Raw genomic sequence first — 18867 nt, 5'->3', positions numbered from 1 at the left:
AAATGTCTCTTAAATGTTGAAGTCGAGCTCACATTGACCATTGATCATTCCATTCTCCTATGACCCTCTGAGTGCAGAAGTTTCGCCGCATGTTCCCCTTTAACTTTTCATCTTTCACCCTTATGCCACAACCTCTGGTGGAAAATCCAACCTCAGTGGAAAAAGCCTGCTTGCATTTACCCTGTCCATAGTCCTCATTAATTTTGTATACCTCTATCAAATCTCCTCTCAATCTTTTACATTCCAAGCAATAAAGTCCCAATCTATTTAATCCTTCCATATAACTCAGGTCCTCCAGACTCAGCAAGATCCTTGTAAATTTTCTCTGTACTCTTTCACCCTATTTACATCTTTCTTGTAGGTAGGTGACTAAAACTGCACACAATATCCCAAATTAGGCCTCACCAATGGCTTATATACAACCTCAACATAACATCCAATCCTTCTGTACTCAGTACCTTGATTTATGAAGGCCAACATGCCAAAAGGTTTCTTTATGACCCTATCTACCTGTGATACGACTTTCAATGAATTATATGCTCAGATTGCTTTGTTCTACTGCATTCTTCAGCACCCTACCTTTCACTGTGTAAGACCTACCCTGATTGGTCCTACTGAAGTGCAAAACCTCACACTTATCTGTATTAAATTCCATCTGCTATTTCCCTGCCCATATTTCCAGCTGATGCAGATCCCTCTGCAAGTCATAATAGCCTTCCTCACTTTCCACTACGCTCCTAATCCTGGTATCATTCGCAAATTTGCTGATCCAGTTGACCACATTCTTTTCCAAATGATTGCTATAGATGACAGACAACAAAGGACTCAGTGCTGATCCCTGTGGCTAACCACTGCTACCACTCTCTGGCTTTTCCCACAAAACCAATTTACTACCTCATCCTGAATGTCGAGCGACTGAACTTTCTTGACCAGCGTTACAGGACCGTGTAATTGTCTTACAGAATTCAGTGCAGACAACATTTACTGCCTTGCCTTCATCCACTTTCCTGGTAACTTCCTCAAAAAACTCCATAAAGTTGGTTAGACATGACCTACCATGCACAAAGCCATGCTGACCATCCTTATTTGGACAGACATTGATTGATTACTTATATAGCTGGTCCCTTAGAATACTTTCCAATAACTTTCCCACAACTGATGTCGGACTCGCTGACTTATAACTTCCTGGTTTCTGTTTAGAGTCTTTTTTAAATAGTGGAACAACAATGGCTATCTTCCAATCGTCTGGTACCTCTCCTGTCGCTACGGATATTTTAAATATCTCTTCTAGGGTCCTGGCAATTTCTGCACTTGCCTCCTGTAGGGTTTGAGGCCCTTGCGTTTTGCCCACCCTGATTTGCCTCAGGGTAGCAAATAATTCCTCCTCTAATCTGTACAGGGTCCATGAAATTCATGCTGCTTTGACTCACTTCTCTCGTAAACATAGAAACATAGAAAACCTACAGCACAATACAGGCCCTTCAAAGTTGTGCCGAACTTGTCTCTACCTTAGAAATTATTAGGCTTACCTATAGTCCTCTATTTTTCTAAGCTCCATGTTTCTATCCAAAAGTCTCTTAAAAGACCCTATCGTATCCGCCTCCACTGCCGTTGCCGGCAGCCCATTCCACACACTCACCACTCTCTGAGTAAAAAACTTACCCTGACATCTTCTCTGTACCTGCTCCCCAGCACCTTAAACCATGTGCCCTCTTATGGCAACCATTTCAGCCCTGGAAAAAAGCCTCTGACTATCCACACGATCAATGCCTCTCATCATTTTACACACCTCTATCAAGTCACTTCTCATCCTCCTTCGCTCCAAGGAGAAAAGGCCGAGTTCACTCAACCTATTCTCATAAGGCAAGCTCCTCAATCCGGCAACATCCTTGTAAATCTCCTCTGCACCCTTTCTATGGTTTCCACATCCTTCCTGTAGTGAGGCAACCAGAACTGAGCACAGTACTCCAAGTGGAGTCTGACCAGGGTCCTGTATAGCTATAACATTACCTCTCTGCTCCTAAATTCAATTCCATGATTAATGAAGGCCAATACACTGTATGCCTTCTTAACCACAGTCAACATGCGCAGCTGCTTTGAGCGTCCTATGGACTCAGACCCCAAGATCCCTCTGATCCTCCACACTGCCAAGAGCTTTACCATTAATACTATATTCTGCCATCATATTTGACCTACCAAAATGAACCACTTCACACTTAATTGGGTTAAACTCCATCTGCCACTTCTCAGCCCAGTTTTGCATCCTATCAATGTCCTGTTGTAACCTCTGACAGCCCTCCACACTATCCACAACACCCCCAACCTTAGTGTCATCAGCAAACTTACTAACCCATCCCTCCACTTCCTCATCTAGGTCATTTATAAAAATCACGAAGAGTAAGGGTCCCATAACAGATCCCTGAGGCACCCGACTGGTGACCGACCTCCATGCGGAATATGACCCATCTACAATCACTCTTTGCCTTCTGTGGGCAAGCTAGTTCTGGATCCACAAAGCAATGTCCCCTTGGATCCCATGCCTCCTTACTTTCTCAATAAGCCTTACATGGGGTACCTTGTCAAATGCCTTGCTGAAATCCATATATGCTACATCTGCTGCTTTTCCTTCATCAATGTGTTTACTCACATCCTCAAAAAATTCAGTCAGGCTTGTAAGGCAAGACATGCCCTTTACAAAGACATGCTGACTACTCCTAATCATACCTCTCCAAATGTTCGTAAATCCTGCCTCTCAGGATCTTCTCCATCAACTTACCAACCACTGAAGTAAGACTCACTGGTCTATAATTTCCTGGACTATCTCTACTCCCTTTCTTGAGTAAAGGAACATCTGCAACCCTCCAATCCTCTGGAACCTCTCCCGTCCCCATTGATGATTCAAAGATCATCACCAGAGGCTCAGCAATCTCCTCCCTCATCTCCCACAGTAGCCTGGGGTACATCATCTGGTCCTGGTGACATCCAACTTGATGCTTTCCAAAAGCTCTAGCATGTCCTCTTCCTTAATATCTACATGCTCAAGCTTTTCAGTCTGCTTCAGGTCATCACTACAATCATCAATATCCTTTTCCATAGTGAATACTGAAGTAAAGCATTCATTAAATACCTCTGCTATTTCCTCCCACTGTCACACTTGATCGGTCATGTCACACTTGATAGTCTCTGTATCTATCTCTTGATTAAATACAAATGCAAAGAATGCATTTAACATCTCCCCCATCTGTTTTGGCTCCACACATGGGTTACTGTTCTGGTCTTCCAGTGAATCATTATTGTCTGTAGCAATCCTTTTGTTCTTAACGTACCTACAGAATCCCTTTGGATTCTTCTTCACCTTGTCTGCTAGGGCAATTCATGCTGCCTTTTTGCCTTCCTGATTTCTTTAAGAGTTCTCTTGCAGTTCTTGTACTTCAGAAGCACCTCATTTGTGCCTATTTGCCTATACCTGTTATGCACCTCCTTTTTTTCTCTAAACCAGGGCCTTACCATCTGTTGAAAACCAAGGTTTCCTACACTTGTTATCTTTACCTTTTTATTCCGACAGGCACGTTAAGCTTTGTACTCTTAAAATTTCAGTTTTGAAGGCTTTCCACTTCCCAATCCACACATTGATGGATACTGTCTTCCTGGTGTACCACCTCTTCAAGATGTCTTTGATGGCGGGGAAGGTATGCCAGTATTGTACCTGGCTGTGTCTGCAGTCTCCTGTACTCACTTGTACTCATATTAGAGCCTTTGTACATATCAAGCTTCGATGCAACTTGGCTCAATGCTCTCCACTATAGAAATTTGCAAGAGTCTTTTGTGACATACCAAATCTCCCCAGAGTCCTAATGAAGTAGAGCTTCTGGAGTATCTTCTTCCCACTGTAGATGATGGAGATTTGAAATAAAAACAGAAAGTGCAGAAAACTTAGAGCGTGTAGAGCAGCATCTGCGTTCCTTCAGCCCATTTTCCCCACTGGTCCAGGTCACTCTGCAAGCTTTGGCTTTCCTCACTGTCCACTACATCGCCTATCCTGCTGTCATCTGTAAATTTGATGATCCATTTGCTGTTGGTTACACAGGATGCAGAGTTGGACAAGGAAGTTGTAGAACCTGTTTAGTCTGGAAGAGTGCAATGTGATACACTTTAAAGGATTAAACTTGAAGGCAGAGTACAAAGTTAATGGCATGATTCTCAGCAGTGTGGAGGAACAGAGAGATCTTGGGGTGCACGTTCTTAGATCCCTCAGAGTGGATGCACAAGTCGATAGGGCGTTCAGAAGGTGTATGGTGTGTTTGCCTTCATTGGTCACGGGATTGTGTTCAAGAGCTGCGAGATCATGTTGCAGCTCCTTGAAACCCTGGTCAGACCACTCCTGGAGTATTGTGTTTGGTTCTGGTTGCCTCATGATAGGAAAGATGTGGAAGCTTCAGAGAGAGTGCAGAGGAGATGTCGGTAGGATTAGCGAACGTGAGTTATGAGGACAGGTTGAACGAGCTGGGACTGTTTATTTTCTTTGGAGTGAAGCGGAATGAGAGGCTGCTTAATGGAGGTGTGTAAGGCAACCAAAGACATAGGCAGAGTGGATAGTCAGCACCTCTTTCCCAGGGCAGAAATGGCAAATACCAGGGGACATAATTTTAAGATGATTGGAGGAAAGTAGAGGGGTATGTCTCAGGTAGGTTTTTTACACAAAGCGGTGGGTGTTTGGAATGCTCTGTTAGGAGTGGTAGTAGAGGTAGGTATATTAGGGATATTTAAGAAACACTTAGGTGAAAGAAAAATGAAGGGCTACGGTGAAAGAAAAATGGAAAGGGTTAGATTGCGTAGAGTAGGTGCAATGGCCCTCTATTATCTGTATTGTTCTATGATGTATTGGTGGGATATCTAAGGTAGTTTTTTTTACACGGTGATGAATGCATGGAATGCCCTGCTGGGCATGGTGGTAAAGCAGATGGTGACATTTAAGATGGCACGTGGATGAAAGAAAAATGGAGAGCTATGTAGAAGGGAAGATTGGATTGACCTTGGAGTAGGTTAAGAGGTTGGCACAACATCAGGGGTCAAAGGGCCTGTACTGTTCTATGTTCTAAAGATTCAAATTACATTTATTATCAAAATATGTATACCATATACAACCCTGAGATTTGTTACACTGCAGACCGCCAGAAACGAAGGAAAAATCTCACACAACAAAGACCATCAAGCACCCAAAGCGCGAAATAAAGAATAAATAGCTCAAGCAACAAAAGCATTAGAACATTAGAAAGTTTTTGAAAAGAACAGGGTGTCCAGCCCAACAAAGCTTGCCAAATTCCTATTCACATAGTGTATTGAAATAAGTATTGGGATTAGATTTGAAAGTCTGTAAGATACTACTCTCAACTGCACAACTAGACAGTTTGTTCCACGTGTCCACAACTTGCTGTGTAGAGAAGTGCTTCCTGATGTTAGTCTGAAATCTCCCTTTAACCGGTTTCCACCAATGATTCTGTCCTTGTTCATGGATCAATTTTGAAGTAGCAGCTGGCATCCACCTTCCTTATACCCTTAATGATTTTAATCACTTCTATCATGTCTCCTCTCATTCTGTGGCTAGAAACACAGAAAATCTACAGCATATTGCAGGCCCTTTGGCCACGTAACCTACTCTAGAAACTGCCTAGAATTTCCCTACCACATAGCCCTCCTTTTTTCAATGCTCCATGTACCTATATAAGAGTCTCTTAAAAGACCCTATCTACCTCTTCCACCTTCACTGCCAGTGCATTCTATGCACCCACCATTCTCTGTGTGAAAACCTTATCTTTGACATCCTCTTTGTACCTATTTCCAAGCACCTTTAAATTATGCCCCCTCATTTCAGCCATTTCAACCCGAGAAAAAGCCTCTGGCTATCCACACAATCAATACCTCATTATCTTATATGCTTCTATCAGGTCACCTCTCATCCTCTGTCACTCCACGGAGAAAAGGCCAAGTTCACTCAGCCTATTCTCCTAAGGCATGCTTCCCAATCCAGGCAACATCCCTGTAAATGTCGCTTGCACTCTCTCTATAGTATCCATATACCTCATGTAATGAAATGACGAGAACTGAGCACAGGATTCCAAGTGGGATCCAACTAAGTTCTTATTATAGCTGTGACGTTACCTCATGGCTCTTGAACTCATTTAAAAAAAAAATTTTGGAAAACCATACACAACTCAACATGAAATAAAGCTCATTACAATCAAAGTTACTAGGATAATGAAACATTTCAACATGGGAAATCAAAATTTTGGTCAAATTTTAACACTGCACTCTAAGAGATCCTGAGCATCTGCAGAGGAATCCAGTCTACCATATCACTCCCAAGTGCAGTAAACCATCGCCAGCATCTTGAAACAGCCCACAGGCTAAAATGGTTAACTACTGAGGCTAAAAAGATTTAATTCTTTCAATCTCTCTTCATAGATCATACCCTGCAGACCTGAAGTGAGTTAAAAAACTTACCCCTGACACCTCCTCTGTACCTACTTCCCAGCACCTTAAACCTGTGTCCTCTTGTGGCAACCATTTCAGCCTGGGAAAAAGCCTCTGACTATCCACACAATGAATGCCTCTCATCATCTTGTACACCTCTATCAGGTCACCTCTCATCCTCCTTCGCTCCAAGGAGAAAAGGCTGAATTCACTCAACCTATTCTCATAAGGCATGCTCCCCAATCCAGGCAACATCCTTGTAAATCTCCTCTGCACCCTTTCTATGGCTTCCACATCCTTCCTGTAGTGAGGTGACCAAAACTGAGCGCATACTCCAAGTGGGGTCTGACCAGGGTCCTATATAGCTGCACCATTACCTCTCGGCTCTTAAACTCAATTCCATGATTGATGAAGGCCAATACACCGTACGCCTTCTTAACCACAGATTTCAACCTGCGCAGCTGCTTTGAGTGTCCTATGGACTCAGACCCCAAGATCCCTCTGATCCTCCACACTGCCAAGAGTCTTACTATTAATACTATATTCCGCCGTCATATTTGACGTACCAAAATGAACCACTTCATACTTATTTGGGTTGAACTCCATCTGCCACTTCTGAGCCCAGTTTTGTATTCTATCAGTGTCCCGCTGTAACCTCTGACAGCCCTCCATACTATCCACAACACCCCCAACCTTTGTGTCATCAGCAAATTTACTAACCCATCCCTCCACTTTCTCATCCAGGTAATTTATAAAAATCATGAAAAATAAGGGTCCCAGACCAGATCCCTGAGGCACCCCACTGATGACCGACCTCTGTGCAGAATATGATCTGTCTACAACCACTCTTTGCCTTCTGTGGGCAAGCCAGTTCTGGATCCACAAAGCAATGTCCCCTTGGATCCCATGCCTCCTTACTTTCTCAATAAGCCTTACATGGGGTACCTTGTCAACTGCCTTGCTGAAGTCCATATCTACTGCTCTTTCTTCATCAATGTGTTTACTCACATCCTCAAAAAATTCAATCAGATTCGTAAGGCATGACCTGCCCTTGAGAAAGCCATGCTGACTATTCCTAATCATAGTATACCTCTCCAAATGTTCATAAATCCTGCCTCTCAGGATCTTCTCCATCATCCTACCAACCACTGAAGTAAGACTCACTGGTCTATAATTTCCTCGGCTATCTCTGCTTCCTTTCTTGAATAAAGAAACAACATCCACAACCCTCCAATCCTCTGGAACTTCTCCCATTCCCGTTGGTGATGCAAAGATAATTGCCAGAGGCTCAGCAATCCGCTCCCTTGCCTCCCACAGTAGCCTGGGGTACATCTCATCTGGTCCCGGCGACTTACCCAACTTGATGCTTTCCAAAAGCTCCAGCACATCCTCTTTCTTAATATCTACATGCTCAAGCTTTTCAGTCTGCTGCAAGTCATCACTACAATCACCAAGATCCTTTTCCATAGTGAATATTGAAGTAAAGTATTCATTAAGTACCTCTGCTATTTCCTTCGGTTCCATACACATTTCCCACTGTCACACTTGATAGGTCATATTCTTTCTCATTTTATCCTCTTGCTCTTCACATACTTGCAGAATGCCTTGGGATTTTTCTTAATCCTGCCCGCCAAGACCTTCTCATTGCCCCTTCTGGCTCTCCTAATTTACCTTTTAAGCTCCTTCCTGTTAGCCTTATAATCTTCTAGGTCTCTAACATTACCTAGCTCTCTGAACCTTTTGTAAGCTTTTCTTCTTGAGTAGATTTATTACAGCTTTTGTACACCACAGTTCCTGTACTCAACCATAACTTCCCTGTCTCATTGGAATGTACTTATGCAGAACTCCACACAAATATCCCCTGAACATTCGCCACATTTCTTCCGTACTTTTCCCTGAGAACATCTGTTCCCAATTTACGCTTCCAATTTCCTGCCTGATAGCTTCATAATTCCTCTTACTCCAATTAATCACTTTTCTAACTTGTCTGTTCCTATCTCTCTCCAATGCTATTGGAAAGGAGATAGAATTGTGATCACTATCTCCAAAATGCTCTCCCACTGAGAGATCTGACACCTGACCAGGTTCATTTCCCAATACCAAATCAAGTAGAGTCTCTCCTCTTGTAGGTGTATCTACATATTGTGTCAAGAAACCTTGCTGAACACACCTAACAAACTCCACCGCATCTAAACCCCTTGCTCTAGGGAAATGCCAATCGATGTTTGGGAAATTAAAATCTCCCATCACGACAACTTTGTTACTGTTACACCTTTCCAGGATCTGTTTCCTTTTATGCTCCTCGATATCCCTGTTACTATTGGGCGGCCTATAAAATCAGCCAGTAAAGTTATTGACCCCTTCCTGTTCCTAACCTTCACCGACAGAGACTCCGTAGACAGCCGTCCATGGCATCCACCTTTTCTGCAGCCGTGACACTATCTCTGATCAACAGTGCCACATCCCCACCTCTTTTGCCTCCCTCCCTGTCCTTTCTGAAACATCTAGAACCCGGCATTTGAAGTAACCATTCCTGTCCCTGAGCCATCCAAGTCTCTGTAATGGCCACCACATCATAGCTCCAAGTACTGATCCATGCTCTGAGCTCATCAGTTTTGTTCACAATGCTGCTTGTGTTAAAATAGTCACATCTCAAATCGTCTGTCTGAGCACATCCCTTCTCTATCACTTGCCTATCCTCCCTCACACACTGTCTCCAACCTTTCTCTATTTGTGAGCCAACTGCCTCTTTCCCAGTCTCTTCAGTTCGGTTCCCACCCTCTAACAATTCTGGTTTAAACTCTCCCCAGTAGCCTTAGCAAACCTTCTCACCAGGATATTGGTCCCCCTGGGATTCAAGTGCCAACCCGTTCTTTTTGTACAGGTCACACCTGCCCCAAAAGAAGTCCCAGTGATACAGAAATCTGAATCCCTGCCCCCTGCTCCAATCCCTCAGCCACGCATTTATCCTCCACCCCATTGTATTCCTATACTCACTGTCGTGGCACAGGCATTAATCCCGAGTTTACTACCTTTGTGGTCCTGTTTCTCAACTTCCTTTCTAACTCCCTGTATTCTTTTTTCAGGACCTCTTCCTTTTTCCTACCTATGTCATTGGTACCAATATGTACCACGACCTCTGGCTGTTCTGCCTCCCACTGCAAGATATCGTGGATGCGATCTGAAACATCCTGGACCCTGGCAGCTGGGAAGCAAACTACCATCTGAGTTTCTTTCCTGTCTCCACACAATCGCCTGTCTGACCCACTAACTATAGAGTCCCCTATCACTACTGCCTTCCTCTTCCTTTCCCTCCCTTTCTGAGCCACAGGGCCAGACGTTGTGCCAGAGGCATGTCCACTGTTGCTTCCCCCAGGTAGGCTGTCTCCTCCCCCCCCCCCGCCCCCCACCCCCCCAGCAGTACTCAAACAGGAGTACTTATTGTCAAGGAGTGCAGCCACAGGGGTACTCTCTAGTACCTGAGTAGTACCTGTACTGTACTTGCTGGAATTCAGAAGGGTTTGGGGGGGGGGGGGGTATCTCATTGAAACATTTCGAATGTTGAAACGCTTTGACAGAGTAGATGTGGAAAGGATGTTTCCCATGGTGGGGAGTCTAGGACAAGAGGGTACAGCCTCAGGATAGAGGGGTATCTATTTCAAACAGATGCGGAGAAACTTCTTTCGTCAAAGGATCGTGAATTTGTGGAACTTACTACCACAGGCAGCTGTGGAGGCCAAGTTGTTGGGTGTATTTAAGGCAGAGCTTGATAAGGTTCTTGGTTGGAGATGGTATCAAATGTTACGAGCATAAGGCCAGGAAGTGAGGCTGAGGAGGGGCAAATAGGATCAGCCATGATTGAATGGTGGAGTGGACTCATTGGGCCAAGTGGCCTAATTCTGCTGAGGTGTCTTTGGGTCTTAAGATATTTGATCTGATATTTATCTTTCTACATCTGCTTTTTGTTTCGATCTAATTGTATTGATTCTGCTGTCTGAATGTTATCAAACTCTCCTCTAATTTTATGTCATCAGAAAGGTTTACAGCATATTTTTTTAATGCTTATCCAAATCATTAATGTAAATTAAAAACAGCAGCGGTCCCAAACTGATCCCTGCGGAACTTCACTTTAACATCATCTGTGTTTTAAAATTATCCTCTCACCATTACTCCTTGTTTTCTGCTTTCAGGCCAATTCTGTAGCCATTTGCACACCTTACTCTGAATCCTTACCTCCTGTAATTTGATTATTAACCTCTTGTGGTGTATCTTGTCAAAAGCCTTCTACAAGACCAAGTAAATGATATTAACTGCTCTATTGTTATCATAAATTTTATTCGCCTCTTCATAGAACATCCAGCATATTAGTAAAGTATGATTTCCTCTTTCTAAATCCATGCTGGTATTTTGCTAACATGACCATAAGATGGAGGAGCAGAATTAGGCCATTTAGCCCATCGAGTCTGAAAGAATTCCCCAGATTCAACACTTGTTATTTGGCTTGCTTTCCCCTTCCTTCCAGTCATGATGAGGGGTCTTAACCTGAAATAACGACTGTTTATTCATTTCCATACAACTGGTGCTGTAAAGCATTTCACTATCCGCCACACGACTGTGCTGTCGCTTGCTGCTGACAGTGGGGGGTGTTGTAAATTCGGTACACTGCACACCCATTAGTAATGACACTGCACGTTTAGAAGAGGAAGCACTCGTCGGTAAGGCCTCACCGTGTGCTCAGCAGTGATGCCACACTCTGTGTAGACCGTGGGTATGCATGGTTCCACTTTGCTCCCCACACTGGTTAGAATTTGTGAATTTCCTCTTTTGATGTTTCAGGAACAGTGGTATGCAGGTATTGGGTGAACTCAATAGAGAATGTTTTGTTCTCCATTTTTAAATTATTTTAATCCCTTTGAATATTGAACTTGTTGTTTTCAGTGGGTGTGTGGGGTTGCTCTGTGCCTGAAGTGTGATTGTAAATGTGATCTGCACACATTGTCCCAAGCCTGAATTCCCCAGAGTAACTTTGCTCCAACAATAACTGCTTGCTGGCACCTTGGGAGGGACTGAACTGCTTGTTCGCTCTAGTCAGCTCTAACATAGCCTGTGCCCCTTCCATGGTCAAGGTTGTGCTACGTATTCAGTGGTGCTGTGATTCGTCAGACTCAGGTTTAATATCACCAGCAAATGTTGTGAAATTTGTTGTTTGCAGCAGCAGTACATAACAAAAACTATAAGTTACAATAAGAAGTGTGTATAAATGTGTGTGATATATGTATATATCTCAGAGGCCTCTGTCAGTCAGAGTAGATCATGGATTTTGCGTCACAGCTGTCTAGATACGCAAGCCTGGGCAGTACGATATGGAGAGCAAGCTGTTGCCCGTGTAGCAAGCTCCCCCTCGTCACGCATCTGATGAATCCAAAGGAACAGCAGAGACCGATACAGTTTGGGACTAGCAGCATTGAAACTCAATGTAGGATTGCTTTAGGGACTCCAGCTCCAGATTTTTCCTTTGGGTCTTATTACCGAAGCCTTCCCCATGCGAGTCAGCAAAGGTTTGAGATCAGAGAGCAGCTGGTTTTAAGGTGCCGGTAACCCGCCTTTTACCTCTTCTCCTCTCAGTAGAAACAGTTCCACCAGGCTTAGTAGCTAAGGCATGTGTGAAGGCAAAGAGCTGTTCTTGGTTGTCATAGGCTATTTGAGCCGCAAGCCATTGGGGGTGGTAATATATATTTGTGTGTGTGTACATGTGTGAAAAAACAGTGATGTAGTATTCATGGGTTCATTGTTCATTCAGAAATCTAATGGCAGAGGGGAAGAAGCTGTTCCTGAAACATTGTGTGTCTCTTCAGGCTCCTGTACCACTACCTTGATGGTAGGAATGAGAAGAGGGCATGTCAAAAGGGCAATGTTACAATAGTCATGGGGGATTTCAATATGTGGGTAGATTGGGAAAATCAAGTTGGTGCTGGATTACAGGAGGGGTAATTTCTAGGGTGTTTGCAAGATGGCTTGTAATTTGTAGGTCGAGTCAGTGGTGAGGAAGACAAATGCAATGTTAGCATTCATTTCAAGAGGGCGCGAATATAAAAGGAAAGATGTAATGTTGAAACTTTATAAAGCACTGGTGAGGTCTTTCTTGGAGTATTGTGAACAGGTTTGGGCCCCTTATCTGCAAAAGGATGTGCTGAAACTGGAGAGGGTTCAAAGAAGATACATGAAAATGATTCCAGGATTGAACAGCTTGTCATATGAAGAGTATCTAATGGTTCTGGGCCTGTATTCACTAGAATTCAGAAGAATGAGCGGTGACCTGATTGAAACCCATCGACTGGACTTAATATAGTGGATGTGGAGAGGATGTTTCCTATGGTGGGAGAGTCTAAGACCAGAAGAGACAGTCTCAGAATAGAGGGGTGTCCTTTTAGAATGGAGTTGAGGAGGAATTTCTTTAGCCAGAGAGTGGTGAATCTGTGGAATTCTTTGCCACAGGCAGCTGTGGAGGCCATCTTTATGTACATTTACGGCAGAGGTAGATAGCTTCTTTGTTGGTCAGACCATGAAGGGATATGGGGAGAAGGCAGGAGATGGGAGCTGAGAGGAAAATTCGATCAGCCATGATGAAATGGTGGAGCATTCAATGGGCTAAAAGGCCTAATTCTGCTTCTACATCTTCCGGTCTTATGGCATGTCCTGTATGCTGGGCTTCCTTAATGATGGATGCCTCCTTTTGAAGGTAGCATAGCAGCTGGAAAGGCAAGTGCCCATGATGAATCTCTGTAGATTTTTCTGATCCTGTGCAGTAGCTGCTCCAGTCTGACGGTGATGTAGCCAGTAAGAATGCTCTCCATGGTTATAGCTGTAGACGTTTACATCTGTAAAGGTTTGTATATAGTGTGTGGCACCATGGTGCTTCATAAGAATATAAGAACAAAAGAATTATGAGTAGGAGTAGGCCATTCAGCCCCTCGAACCTGCTCTGCCATTCAATATGATCATGTCTGATCTGGCCATCGACTCTTCTCCACCTTCTTGCCTTTTCCCCATAACCCTTAATTCCCCTACTATGCAAAGATCTATTCAACCTTGTCTTAAATGTATTTACTGAGGTAGCCTCCACTGCTTCATTGAGCAGAGAATTCCACAGATTCACCACTCTCTGGAAAAAGCTGTTTCTCCCCATCTACTCCCGCAAATCTTGAGGCTATGTCCCCTAGTTCTAGTCTCACCTAACATTGGAAACAACTTTCCTGTGTCTATCTTACCTATCCCTTTAACAATTTTATATACTTCTATCAGATCTCCTCTTGTGAGTCTGAATTCCAGCGGGTACCCAATTTACAGAGCCACTACCCAATCTCTGGGACACGTGCTTTTTGTGAGAAATGCACGGATTGAAGGCCTGGGAAGGACTTGGAGCTCTTTCTACCCAGTATTGACAGGTTAAATATTAGCTTTCAGGTTTCAGCTGTGGCTTATTTGATCCGTTCACTCCTGCAGGTTTGTGCACGATGAACCTCCCTGTTCAGGTGACCTGAGTGTTGGCTCTGGTTTGGTACTGTATCCTGATGTGGCTTTGATTGTCTGAAATATATGAAAAAAAGCTGTTGTTGCTGGAGGTCAAAGATTGGAAAAAATGCTGAAAAGACCCAAGCAGATGAGGAGAGAGAAGTGAGTTGAAATTTTAGAGTATGTCAGAGGTTATTGGGATGGGGGTGGCCCGGTGTTTAGATTGTGTGATGGAAGACAGAACTGGTGAGTGAACTCAGTGGCACCACTCTCATTGATTCCCTGCTTATCCCAGTATCCATGGATCAGTGCATTTGTGATCCTTGGCAACGAGGAAAGAATTCCAGAGGCTCTATACTGGCTTTAACAGAAGTTCTTCCTTCTCTCTGTATTTAGCTGAACCACATCTGAATTGTGTCATTAGAAAGTATAAGTGGGGGACACAGTGGCATAGTGATTAGTGCAGTGGTGTCAGAGTTTGGAGTACAAATCTGTCATCATCTGTAAGGAAGTTGTATGTCCCTCTCGGGGAATAATATGTTTTCTCTGGGTGCTCCAGCTTCCTCCCACAGAACAAAGACGTACCGTAGTGGTCACCAGCCTTTTTAAGCTCAAGATCCTCTACCTTGGCCATAGTCAAAGGCGAGATTGACCCCCAGATCGATTAGTTACACGCATGCGCACCGGGGCAGAAGAGACCGGAAGTAAAACCCCGCAACCCGGAAGTATAAATAATGTATAAATGCCAGGGGTACCCACCCTTTTTTGCACTGTGGACCAGTTTAGTATTGACAATATTCTTGTGGACTGGCCGATGTGGGGGGGGGAGGTGGGGTGTTAAACACGACCGGAATACAGCGATACTCGAAGCAGGTTCCTTATGCCCAGTCTATTCTGCGATGTAGTTTTAGCAGCTCTCGGCGCTTAGCTTCTGTCCCGCTTGCCTACGTTTTTTCCGCTCAAAAACTCAGCGGGTTTGTCTTTAAGTGCAGGGTGCTTGGACTCAGGGTACCGAAGCAGTTTTGAGGGCTTCATTGCCTCATTAGACGGCTGCTGCCCGCCAGACGCCTTGGCCAGGTGCGGCTGATTGTGGATGGGATGAGAGAACAAGGTCAGGGCTGGAGGTCCCTGTGCCGGAGCCGCGGTGGTTCCAGTCCAGAGCAAGCGGCCGACCGAGCGGGGAGTGTGACAGAGCGCCCACCCGCCCCCCGTAGGGTCTGTCAGCCGACAAAAATTTGGTTCAGTAGAGAGCAGCGCGGTAGCTGCTCTGGTACTTATGGAACCCTGAGCCCGAATTAGATCGTCTGCGAATATTTTAGCACCGGGTTCCCCACGAACATTTGGTGTGGTGAACAGGTTTAGAGGCGGCGCCCATCTGTCCGTGCTCCGGGCTGGTTGCAACGGCACTTCCCGCCGGCCGCGCTCCAGGCCAGTAGCATTGGCGGTTTTTGCCGACCGCCTGAGGCGAACCAGTGATCCCTGGCGCGAGAGTATCACTGCGTTTAGGTGACTGATGGCCTCGCGTGGGTTCAAGTTCAACAGTGGGCGAGACAGGGAATGAGGAAAGGTGCAGCTGACTCATATTGTTTCCTCGCGGCCTGGTGGTTGGGGACCACTGAATTACACTGTGTAAACACAAAGTACACTGCAGATGCTGTGGTCAAATCAACACGTACAAATAAGCTGGATGAACTCAGCAGTCAGCAGGTTGACTGCTCATTTCAACGGATGCTGCCTGACCTGCTGAGTTCATCCAGCTTGTTTGTACGTGTTGAATTACACTGTGTAGTGCGGGGAGCTACACGCATGTGCACTGGGCAGAAAGAACGGAACTAAAACCCTGCAACCCGGAAACAATCTCTCAACAGTACTTGTGTATTTATTTTTGATTTTTTTTCGGGATCTACTGGGGAAGTCTCAAAGATCGACCAGTTAACCGCGATCGACGGGTTGGCAACCACTAACGTACAGGTTAGGAGATTGTCATTGTAAATTGTTTTAAGATTAGGCTAAATCACTGTTTGCTGGGTGGTGTGGCTCAAAAGGCCAGAATGGCTTACTCTTTGATGTATCTCTAAATAAGTTATTAAATATAAAATACTGTGTATTGACGTGGCTCTGAATACTCATAACCTTAAACAGTTAAATTCTTTACTAAATTCAACACACCTCGTCACCTTAGAATCAGAACCAAGTTTGTTAATCACTGTCATGTCATGAAATTTTGCTTAGTGGTGTAGTGCATTATACAAACTATACTCTTAAGCTTCAATGTGTATAAGAAGTCCAAAAAGAGAACAAAAATAGTGAGGTAGTGTTCATGGGTTAAATGTCTTAAGACAATACTGCTGACTAAGATACTGTAGATTTCAGTTGTTGTAATTTGAAACAGGAATATCTGATGATTCCTTTTGGAGCTGCACTCGGAGTCTCTACTTTCTGACAGCATCTTAAACCTTTAGTACAGTTTTCTCCAGTGATCGATTACTCAAAGAAAGTCCCAACTGTAGAGTTGGTCAATCCTCTTCACCATTCCCTGCAGTTTGCTAAAACTTGGATCCAAAGCATTCCTTTATATAATCAAAACATCATCAGCTGATTTCACACGGGCACCTTCCTCTTGGAGCCACCACCTGCACGTGAGTAAGCACACCTGAGCTTGACGGGGTTCTGAGGGGGAAAATCCCAAGTCCCTTTGCATTTCAGATTTTCCGATTTTCTCCTCGTTTAGAAAATAGTTTGCATATTTATTTCTCTACGAAGGCGCATGACCATGCACTTTCCAACATTGTATTTTATTTGCCACTTTCTTACCCTTGTAATCGGTAATAGTAACTGCACTCACATGTCTTCCCTCACACCCATCAACCTCTGGCACACTGCTGGTGTCTTCCACAGTGAAACCTGATGCAAAGTACTGTTACGAACCCCGTAACTGGGTCACTTACCAGCAAAGATAGAGAGGTCCGTTGAAGTCTGATGGTACTATCTTTAACAGTATTTATTGGTAAAAATACACAAAAATAATATCAATGCGAACATACAGATAATATACGTTGTCAATACTAGATCTAAAAGTGCGGGTATAATAATAATAAGAAATAAGCTCTATCATTGTCTAGGGGATAATGTATTGTCCGATGGAAATATAAAAGTCACTCAGTTCATTCAGGCTGCAGCTCTTTGGTTGGAGAGAGATAGATTTTAGAAACTTGCCAGCTTTTCCTTTTTATGATGTCGATCCTTCGAAATTTCGTTGATGGTGGCCTCTTCTTTAGCTAAGCCGTTCTTCCGTGGTAAGCCCGCCAATTCCTAGGCAAAGGGAAAAGGACGCACGCGAGCCCCCACCGGCTGTCGCTATTAAACGCTGTCACGGGATTTCTAGCGTTTCTCCTGGTGCGTCTAAAGGGGTTGTTCCCCAGACCCTCTTTTATCCTTACTCACGGGGTCTCAGATGTCAATCAGGTTGGGATGATGCAATCCCTCAACCAGCCCACTCTGGTCATTCCCTGAGGGCTTCAATGAATAGTACAGTACTCAATACACAATTCTGTCTCCAAGAGACAATGGCCGTTATCAATGGTTCCGCCTTTCTGGGGCCAGGACACACATTCCAAAACCTGTGTATTCTGGACGTCTCTCTCTCATTTCCTGGGTCCCAGACCCGAATTAATAGCGATCTTGCGATTCTCACAAAGGAGGGGACTACTTTGTACCCTTTGGCCCCTCAGAGTTGTGGCACATTCGTAACAGTACTCATTTAATTCATCTGCCATCTCCTTGTCCCCGTTATTATTTCTCCAGCCTCATTTTCTAGCGGTCCTATATCCACTCTAATCTCGCTTACATACTTGAAAAAGCTTTTACTATGCACTTTGACAATGTTTGCTAGCTTGCTTTCATATTTCTTCTTTTCCCTCCCAATGATTCTTTTAGTTGCTTTCTGGTTTTAAAAACTTCACAATTTTGTAACTTTGCGCTAAATTTTGCTTTGTTGTATGCCTCTCTTTTCTTTTTACATTAGCTTTGACTTTGCTTGTCAGCCACAGATCTACTATTTTGTCATTTGAGCATTTCTTCATTTTTGGAATACATTTATATTGCACCTTTCTCATTTTTCCCAGAAACATCCCTAGTAGCATTTCCTTATTTACTTTGGTTCACTCCTCTCATACCACTGCAGATTCCTTTACTCCACTGAAATACTGCTACGTTGGACTTTACTTTCTCTCTGTCAAATTTCAATTTGAACTTAATCATATTGTAATCACTGTCTCCTAAGGGTTCTTTTATCTTAAGCTCCCTAATCAGCTCCGGTTCAAGTCAAGTAAAGTTTATTGTCATTTCGACCATAAACTGCTGGTACAGTAAACAGTAAAAACGAAGCAACGTTCCTCCAGGACCCTGGTGCTACATGAAACAACACTAAACTACACTAGACTACGTAAGACAGCACAAGGCTACACTAGACTACCTAAAACAACATAAAAAAACTGCACTAAGCACACAAAACTGATCAGGGCAGAACAATAAAATAAACAAGACAATAGGCACAGAGGACAAATTATAATATAATAATAAATGATGTAGATGTCAGTCTAGACTCTGAGTATTGAGGAGTCGGATGGCTTGGGGGAAGAAACTGTTGCACAGTCTGGTTGTGAGAGCCTAAATGCTTCAGTACCTTTTGCCAGATGGCAGGAGGGAGAAGAGTTTGTGTGAGGGGTGCATAGGGTCCTTCACAATACTGTTAGATTTGCGGGTGCAGCGTGTGGTATAAATGTAATAGCGGGAAGAGAGACCCTCAGCTTACGTCACTATCCGCTGTAGGGTCTTGCGATCCGAGATGGTGCAATTTTCGAACCAGACAGTGATGCAGCTGCT

The 18867-nt window shown here is 44.0% G+C and overlaps 1 protein-coding gene across 13 annotated transcripts in view; it reads left to right on the top strand.

The window, feature by feature from the left end:
* The window catches only part of scrib (scribble planar cell polarity protein), a 346569-nt gene that overhangs the window by 15332 nt on the left and 312370 nt on the right, over positions 1 to 18867 (top strand). The window contains exon 1 of one of the 13 annotated variants that reach the window (XM_073055224.1): positions 11232 to 11323. The exons of the other annotated variants lie outside the window; for them this stretch is intronic. Within the exon in view, the coding sequence (XP_072911325.1) occupies positions 11318 to 11323 (6 nt within the window). The 5' untranslated portion in view covers positions 11232 to 11317. Of the gene's footprint in view, positions 1 to 11231; positions 11324 to 18867 lie in introns of those variants that run through there. 13 annotated transcript variants of the gene reach the window in all.

Source organism: Hemitrygon akajei, chromosome 8 (assembly GCF_048418815.1).
Source record: "Hemitrygon akajei chromosome 8, sHemAka1.3, whole genome shotgun sequence".
In the NCBI taxonomy this organism is placed as follows: domain Eukaryota; kingdom Metazoa; phylum Chordata; class Chondrichthyes; order Myliobatiformes; family Dasyatidae; genus Hemitrygon; species Hemitrygon akajei.
This window is presented reverse-complemented; position numbering and strand designations above follow the sequence as displayed.